This window comes from Molothrus aeneus, chromosome 27, assembly GCF_037042795.1.
Source record: "Molothrus aeneus isolate 106 chromosome 27, BPBGC_Maene_1.0, whole genome shotgun sequence".
In the NCBI taxonomy this organism is placed as follows: domain Eukaryota; kingdom Metazoa; phylum Chordata; class Aves; order Passeriformes; family Icteridae; genus Molothrus; species Molothrus aeneus.
In genome coordinates, this window is record NC_089672.1 from 4804900 (window position 1) to 4813672 (window position 8773).

Here is an 8773-nt window from a genome sequence, read left to right on the forward strand (position 1 = left end):
AGCCAGTGCCTGGAGGCATCCAAGGAACAGGAGGCACCAGAAGGTCATAGAGATAAGGCCAGTGGAGATTGTGTGGTGTCTTGGGTGCTAAAAGGGCAATTTCCAGTGCTCAGAGCTGAGCTCAGTGTGCTGGGAGTGACCTGAGCATCCCCTCTGCTCTGGGCTGTGCCTGCAGAGCCACCCCTGCTGCCAGGGCTCTGCTCCTGGGCCCTGAGGGGATGTGGGGGTGCAGAGGAGCCCGTGGGGGTGGCATCTCACCAAATCATGGAACGGTTGGGGTTTGGAGAGGCCTTAAAGCTCATGCTTGCCATGGGCAGGGACACCTTCCACTGTCCCAGATTGCTCCAGGCCTTGTCCAGCCTGGCTTTGGGCACTTCCAGGCAAGGGGCACCCTGTGCCAGGTGCCACAGACAGGAACTCCTTCCCAATATCCCATCCAACCCTGCCCTCTGGTAGGGGAAGCCATTTCCCTTTGTCCATGCAAATCCAGGAGCTGCTGGGCCACTGAGCAGGGGCAGCACAACCAGCAGCAGTGCCAGGGGACAGAGAGCACAAACCCCAGGAGACAGAGAGCCACCAGCAGCTGGGGGCAAAGCCAGCTGTCCCCAGGGCTCATCCTGTCACTGTCACCACTGCTAGAACACCCTCACAGAGCTCCCAGGCCACACAGTGAGTTTATTTCAATAACTCATCAGGGCTACAGAGTTTGCCAAAAACGAACATCACTCAGTCAAGGGCGTGGAAAAGGGATGAAATCCCAGGGGGGCTTTGGATGACCACCAAGGACAGCGTTGGAGCTGCCAGGTGGCACCACCACTGGAGGCTGCTGGGCAGTTGGGTGCTGGGTGGTTCCAGGGATCCGGGGATGGAGCAGCTGCCCCCAGCTCCCTCCCAGCCCTCCTCCAGGTGAGGAGGGATCCTCCTGGCCTCAGGGATTTGTCTTTGAGGACACCTAAGCCCAGGCAGAAGCGCCTTCCTGCCTGAGGCAGCCAGCACAAGTCTGGACCATGATTTGCTCCCACCACGTTGTGGAGCTGCTGGAAGAAAACCACGGCGTTCCACAGCCCTCCAGTTATGGGGTCTCAGAACTGATCCCCCCCAACAACATCCCCCCTGCACAGAGACACCTCAGAGGTGCTTCACACCGCGAGTCTTTGGTTCAGTTTCCCCTCAGAGGGAACAGAGTTCAAGGCAAAGAGTCCAAACCCTTGGACTCTGAGCTAAAGGCACTTGGTGGGCAAAGGAAATCCAACTGTACAGCAGGGGCCCAAAATCCCAGGATGGCCTGGAGAGGGCTCAGCCCAGCACAGGGAGGGGTTTGCAGACCCTGGGCAAGGGGGACACAAAGCCAAGAGGTTCAATCTCTTGGAGAAACGAGGAGAACACAAGCCAGCACTACAGAGGAGGAGGAGGAGGAGGAGGGGACGGCGAGCCCGGCGGAGGCCAAAGCAGACATCGCATCTTCGGCCTCGCGGGAGGCAGAGTCCGGCTGCCAGGAGCAGCCCAGCTCAGATGCTCTCCTCCTCCAGCATCTTGTTGACCCCCTCGCAGATCCTCTGGAGGTGGGTGCGGTAGGGCTCGGCCGGGCCGTACAGCGCCGACAGGAACTCGTAGTCCGCAAAGTGGTTGAAGACGTGGTTGATGCGCGAGTGCGACTTGGCCGTCAGGTGCCCGTTGACCGCCTGGTGCAGCAGGTCCCGGCACTCGGTCAGCACGCTGGACATGACCCTGCGGTCGAAGGTGAAGTCTATCTGGTGGAAGCTGACGGCCGTCATGGCCAAGGTGTGAACCTTCTTGCGGAAGCGCTCCATGACCAGCAGCTCCTCGGGGCTGAACTGCCCATTGCGGTAGAGGACGCCCAGCTTCATCACGATCTTGATGAGGTTCTTGATGATCTTCTGGGCCTCCTTGCGGTTGTGGGTGTACTCCTTGGTGGCCCGGTACAGCTCATCCAGGATCTCGCTGCTGGTGTCGTCGATGAAGGCGTTGGCGATGGTCTTGGTGGCCATTTTGCTCAGGAGCTTCTTCTGGGCCTGCAGGGCCAAGTTCTTGGTGCTGAAGGTGTCCATCTCTGCGGGGGAAGAGGCACACACGGGTCAGTCCCTGCTCTGCATCCTTCCCCATCTCACCTGGGCTGGTGGAGTGTCCCAGTCCATGGCAGGGGATGTCCCAGGCCATGTTCTGTGATTCCTCACTTCCCCACACAGATTTTTGGCAGGAGAAAGAGCATCTCCAGCTAATGCCAAGACTTGAGGGAGCTCCTGGGTGCCAGGGCAGGTGAGAGCTGAGCTCACCCCCCAGGTTTGGTTGGTGGGATCAGTTCCAAGGTGTTCCCACCTCCCTCTTCCCAAACTCTGTGGAGAGGCTGCAGCGAGCGAGGTGTCCCTACCTGAGCACCGGCCCTCCATCCCGCTGTCCCTCCTGTGACCGACGCCTCCCTCCCTCTGGTGCCGGAAGGACTCTTGCCCCATCGTTTTTGAACATTTTTCCTTCCTTAAAACCTGACTCACTTCCTGCAGGGTGAGCTGGGGACAGCCCAGGTGGCAGCTGAGTCACCCCCTTTGCCATGTGCCACATCCACCCCGCTCCGGCCGTGGTCGGGGCGGCACAGCCGGTTTGCAGCACCCAGCAATGGCTGGGAGCCCTCTTCCCTGGCACTGCTCACCCTGGAACACCCACACAAGCTGGGACTTGTTGTGCTGCTGCCCCAGCCTCCTCCAGAGGTGAATAATTCACCCAGACAGGAGCCTCACCTACAGCCCCGCTCCCACATCCCGGCGGGACCAAATCCATCACCTGGGGCAGAGCACGGCTTTAAACTCTGCTGAGAACGATGAAAACCAACCCTGGAGATGCATCTTGGCCTGGGAAGCTGCAGAGCTACAAATCACAGGGAGGGGAGAACAGCAGGAAAACAACCAGGATGGATGGGCAGAGCTGGGAGCTGCTTCTGCAAGAGCCTGCACATGGCAGGGACAGCCTGGCAGAGCAGGAGGGGAGTGGATCAGCCTATAAATACATCCCCGGGGAGGGGAGAGGAGATATTTCAGCTGAAGGATGCTGCTGGTGTGAGGATGGATGGGGATAAATTGCTCATGGATAGGGAGAAGGTTTAGATTTGATGTTAAGAAGGAATTGTTCCCTGAGAGGGAGCTGAGGCCCTGGCACAGGGTGCCCAGAGCAGCTGTGGCTGTCCCTGGATCCCTGGAAGTGTCCAAGGCCAGGCTGGAGCAGCCTGGGGTAGTGGAAAGTGTCCCTGCCCATGGCAGGGTGGGATGAGATGAGCTTTTGGTCTTTTTCCGACCCAAACCATTCCACGACTCTGGGGTTCTGTCACAGAACCAAGTCTGTCCCCATCACAGGCAGCTCTGTCATTCCCCCCTGGCCAAGCTGAAAGCCCCAGACCCCTGTGGGGATCCCCAGTGCTGCTCCCACCACTCTGGAGCGCACAGCAGCCCCTCAGGAGCAAACCCCAGCTCCTCAGGGCTCCCCAGCTGGGGCCAAGGCTCCCCAGGCAGTCATGCCAGGACGATGGAGCTGAGCCCTGGCTCCCTGAGCATCTCCCAGCCACCAGCTCCCAAACCTGAGGGCAGCCAAGGCTCCGTGGGGATGAGAATGCCGGGAGCAGTGACAGAGACGTCGCCTGCAGGGTTATTTACAGCCCTCAGGAAAAACACGGAGGTTTGGAAGCATTTCCTACAGTGGGAAAACATTGATTTTTGTCAGCCTGAGCCTCAAGCTGAGGCTCACGCGCTTAATAAGACAAAAATGACAGCGCAGAGCCTGGTGACAGCAGCTCCTGGGTCAGGCTCATGGAATTCCAATGGCTGCATGCAGGAGGGAGGGATGGGCAGGATGGGCAGAGGCAGCTCCAGCTCCTCTCACTTCACCCGTGCCAGGCATCCTGTCCGGAAGGAGCAGGGCTGTGCTGTGCTGTTGACAGCCTGGAATTTCCCTCCCCAGGCTTGTGGGGTGCCCTGGGAACGCTGCCTGGATAAATAGGAATTCCCACACCCATAGGAATTCCCACACCCGAGCTCTGCCCTGGGTGACCACAGACATAAAGCCAAGTGCAAACTCCACCTCCAGAGCACATGAAAAATAGGAAGTGCCAAGTCCTGCGAGCTGCCCACGGCTCCCAAATGCCAGCTGCAATAATGGATCAACCCTCTGCTCCCTGCAGCCAATAACACCCGGCTGCTCACAGCCCTCCCCTGCTCCAGAGCAGGAGCATTGCTCCAGGGGGGAAACTGAGGCACAAAGCATTACTGGGGGGGTCCTAGGGACCCCAAAATGGTATAGGCGGGTATGGGGACCCCAAAAATGCAACCAGCTCCCTCTCCAGTGCCCAGGGATGGTTTTGTAGGCTGCTTCCTGCAAACCCCAAGGAAAGCCAGGCTCACCTCCTGCTGCACCGGGATGGTGCCCCTGGCGCCCTCCACTGCACACTCGGCCCAGCAGGAGCTGCTGAGTCAGCAGCAGCGGGAGATTTCACCGGAATGAGCCGTGTTCCTGCCGGGAAGGGCCCCAGGCCCCCATTGTTCGCGAGGGGCTGCTATCAGAGCACGGAAGAGTCGAGCCTTGCCCCGAGCAGCCAACGGGAGCCTGAAATAACCCACTCCACTTCCTTCCTGTCGCTGAAGTTTCCAGCCCAGCTCAGGGCTTGGGCTCCCCCCTTCTTCTTTTTAATGAAAACGCCCTAAAAAACAGTTTGTTCTTCTTCTTCCTAAGTGGAGCAGCCCAGTGCTGCTGTCACCCAGTTCCTCCCTGCTCCGGAAGAGTGCGGCAGGGCTGCGGTCCCAACAGTGGCTTTGGGCACAGGTACAGCCCTTTCTTGGAGGGTTTCCGCCCATCTTGGAGGTTTTTGGGGCAGTCTTGCAGCCCTGAGTGGTGGTGTGAGGATTGGGGTGAGCACACAGAGGGTGGCCCTGTCACAGGACAGACGTGGTCCCCTTGGGGACAGACACGTGCCGCGCTCATCTCCGGTTTGGCGTTCACCCCACTGGGCTTGCACCTCACCCAACACCCAGCTGTGACCTGATTGCCCAAAAAAACCTCTCCCACAGCACTGAGGGCACAAGCATCAATCATCAATCATCATCAGAAAGCTCCTGTCTGAGGGGGGAAGACAAGACCCTGTCACCCTGTGGCCACCTGGCGCCGGTGGCACCACAGCAGCGATATCATCCCAATTATCATTTTTACCTGCTCCAAAGATCCCTCGCCCTGCCTGTCCCTTCCACCTGGCTCCCACCAGCAGCTCCATGGACTTGGTCCCCCGAGCCCCCCCAGTTCCCTTGGCAGCAGGTGAATATTTCATGCAGGAGAGGAAAAGCACTTAATTAATTCATGGAGCAGCGCAGAGGGGGAGGCTCCACAAAGCTCCAGCTCAGAGCAAGGCGCCTCTGCCTCCTCTTCCTCCTCCCCTCCCTCCTCCACCTTCCCGCTGCGGCCGTAGTAACTTGGATTGTCTTGCTACAAGTTTGCTCCAACATGGAAACATCGTTTCCCAACAGGATAAACACTGAATTGCGGCCATCTCCCTGGATTTCCCTCCCACTGCTTTGGGAAACACCTCTGCTCTGTCCACCAGCATTCCCAGTCCCCTGAATCCGTGGCTGAATGCCAAGTTGGTGGATGGCATCCCACTGCTCTGCTCTCCATCCCCCGGCATCGCTTTCCCCGTGCTCCAACCCCTATTAATTAATTAAACCCTCCTGGATTACAGGAGCCAGGTCGGAGCGCTGGGCAGTAACCTGAGAGCCCCAGCAGCATCTCCAGCCTGTCCCCACCATCCATGACCCCACATCCAGCCCCAGCAGCGTCTCCAGCCTGTCCCCACCATCCATGACCCCACATCCAGCCCCAGCAGCGTCTCCAGCCTGTCCCCACCATCCATGACCCCACATCCAGCCCCAGCAGCGTCTCCAGCCTGTCCCCACCATCCATGACCCCACATCCAGCCCCAGCAGCATCTCCAGCCTGTCCCCACCATCCATGACCCCACATCCAGCCCCAGCAGCGTCTCCAGCCTGTCCCTCACCATCCATGACCCCACATCCAGCCCCAGCAGTTTCCATCCTGTCCCCCACCTTCTGTGCCCCCCACAGCTCCCAGGCCCCATTACCAGCGCCGGGAGAGCCGAGGAAGAGGAGCGGGAGGAAGGAGGGAGGACGCGTGCCGGCCCTCGCAGGTTGCCATGGGTGCAGAGAGCAGCCGGAGACGCTGCCCGGGCGCGTGTGTGCCCAGCGGGGTGAGGCCGGGAGGAAGGCACTGAGTAAACACCTCACCCCAGGAAAAGCTCCTTTCCTGGCACGGCCGGGTGAATCCGCGGCTGGAAGGGGCACCGGGAATGCTGAGGGGCACTGGGAATGCTGAGGAGGACCGGGAATGCTGAGGAGGACTGGGAATGCTGAGGGGCACTGGGAATGCTGAGGGGGACAGGAATGCTGAGGGGGACTGGGAATGCTGAGGGGCACCGGGAATGCTGAGGGGCACCGGGAATGCTGAGGGGCACTGGAAATGCTGAGGGGAACAGGAATTCTGTGGGGCACTGGGAATGCTGAGGGGGACCGGGAATGCTGAGGGGGACCAGGAATGCTGAGGGGCACCAGGAATGCTGCAAGGCACCGGGAATGCTGTGGGCACTGCCACACCTGGTGCTTCCCCCCTCACCCTGCTCACTCCCAGTGCCAGCGCCGGTGCCAAGCGCTTGGCGTGTCCCCATCACCGTCCCCTCCGCCTCTGGCACCGAGCTGAGCTCCTCCGTCCCAAAATCTCCTTCCTGCGGGGCTCCAGATGCAGCCATGGGAAGGAGCCGGGTTTTGGTTTTGCCTGGGAATGCTGATCCGCCCTGGCAGCTCCGACGTGTCTGTGCAAGGAGCTGAGCCGCCCGTCCGAGGGGGCTCCGGCGGTGCCAACCCCGGGCATGGGTGGGGAATGGGACCCTGGATCCACAGGGAGGGGGGCTCAGGGGTGCTCACCCCCACACAGGGCAGGGGGGCATCCTGGGGGTTGATTTGGCACCAAGGAATTCCCCCTGGGATTATTGTGCCCCGCGGGGGAGGCAGCTGCCAAACTGGAGAGGAGGAGGAGGAGGAGGAGGAGGAGGAATGGAGGTTATTTTAAGGAGAGAAGGAGGAGGAAGAGGAGGAGGAAGGGGGGTTGTTTTATGGAGGGGAAGAGGAAGAGGAGGAAGAAAGGGGGATTCTATGGAGAAAAGGCAGAGGAAGAGGAGGAGGAAGGGGGTATTTTACAGAGAGGAGGAAGGGGGGGTTATTTTGGAGCATCTGTCTCGCCTTCCATTTCCTCCTTTTCTTTCTCCAGCTGCCATCAAGCTGCTCTCTCTGGCAGCAACTTCCTTTCCCCTTCACTCGGAGCAGACGGAGCCTCATGGGGAAGTAGAAAACAGAGGCTGGGAGAGGGGAAACTGAGGCCAAACCACCATCCGTCCGTCTGTCCGGCTGCGGAGGGGGCCAGGGCACATCACATGCTTCCTGCCCCGGGATCAGGAGGACAAAGTCGCTCTGGGAGGGAGGAAAACTCCACGGGACGATTCGGATCCAAAGCTGGGCCTGGGGTCAGTAAAGAACGGCCCAAACCCTCCCGTGTCCCAGGGAAGATCGGGCAGAGTTGGGAGTTTTACACCCAGCTCTGCCCCCGGGGCGATCCGGCCTCTCCCAAGGGATTCGTCTTTCCAGGAATCGAGGAATTTCATCCTCTGGAGCGCAGGGACAGGCGATGCTCGAAGCCAAGTGCTGCCATGGGGCACCCGGCCCTGCCCTGGCACGTGGGGCCGTGACAGCCCCACGGGGGTGGCTCCGGTGCCTCCTCCCGGCTCCCGTTATCCAGCACCCGCCGGACCCGGCGCCCTTCCCAGCCCCATCGCGTTTCCCTTGAATCCGGGGGGAAATCGCCCTCGGCCCGTGTTTTATCCCCCTGGCAAAGCCGCGGCACAGCCGGGGGGTGCCGGGGCAGCTCCGGGCTCTGCCCGCCCGCAGCTCCCGGTCCTCGCCGCTCCCCGAACCTCCTCTCCCCCCGGGATCCCGACACCGGGCGGGGGGGACACACACGGATGATTCCCGGGGTGGGGGGCGAGAGGCTTCGCCCCCCAGTGCAAGCACGAAACGGTGCCGGTACCGAGCGCCCCCGCACCCACGGACCGGAGATGATGGGAGGAACCGGGGGAACCGGGAGGAACTGGGAGGTACCGGGAGGTACCGGGGGAACCGGCCCTTACCTGCAGCCTGCCTCGGGGAGAGCGGCGCCGGGACCGGGACCGGGGCTTCTCCGGTGCCCCCGGCGGGACGGGACTGGACGGGGCGGGACGGGGCTGGACGGGGCGGGGCCAGGCGAGGGTCCCGCTTTCCCCGGCGCCTCTCCCTGCCCGGAGGGCCCCGCAGACGCTACCAGTGCCCGGTCCCCGATGCCGGTGCCCGGTGACGAAGCCCGGTGTTCGGTCTTCGATGCTCGGTGCCAGTCCCGGTGTCCGATATTCCGTTCCCGGCTCCCGTTCAGTTCACCGGTTCCCAGTGTCCAGTGTCCGGTGCCCGGTTCCCGGTGCCAGTCCCCCGTGTCTGTTTCCCGATTCCCGATGCTGGTTCCCGGTGCCGGTTCCCGGGTCTCAGTGTCGGGTTCCCGGTGCCGGTTCCCGGTTCCCGGTGCCGGTTCCCGGCTCTCAGTGTCCGGTTGGCGGTGCTGGTTCCCGGTTCCCGGTGCCGGTTCCCGGCTCTCGGTGCCGGTTCCCGGCGGGTCGGGGCCTCCCGCCCGCGGT

General features: G+C 61.5%; 1 protein-coding gene across 3 annotated transcripts; it reads right to left on the reverse strand.

Annotated features, from left to right (window-relative positions):
* Window positions 1-655: 655 nt before the first annotated feature.
* Window positions 656-8773, reverse strand: TNFAIP8L1 (TNF alpha induced protein 8 like 1). Of its 3 annotated transcripts, none has more exons than XM_066566489.1 (2): window positions 8240-8773; window positions 656-2071 (listed from the first exon to the last, which is right to left on the reverse strand). In XM_066566489.1, the coding sequence occupies exon 2, from the start codon at window positions 2067-2069 to the stop codon at window positions 1509-1511; it is 561 nt and encodes a 186-aa protein (XP_066422586.1). In that variant the 5' UTR covers window positions 2070-2071; window positions 8240-8773; the 3' UTR covers window positions 656-1508. The 3 variants fall into 3 exon arrangements, with proteins under 3 accessions (XP_066422586.1, XP_066422588.1, XP_066422587.1); XM_066566491.1 differs by lacking the exon at window positions 8240-8773 and adding an exon at window positions 6128-6187; XM_066566490.1 differs by lacking the exon at window positions 8240-8773 and adding an exon at window positions 4404-4616.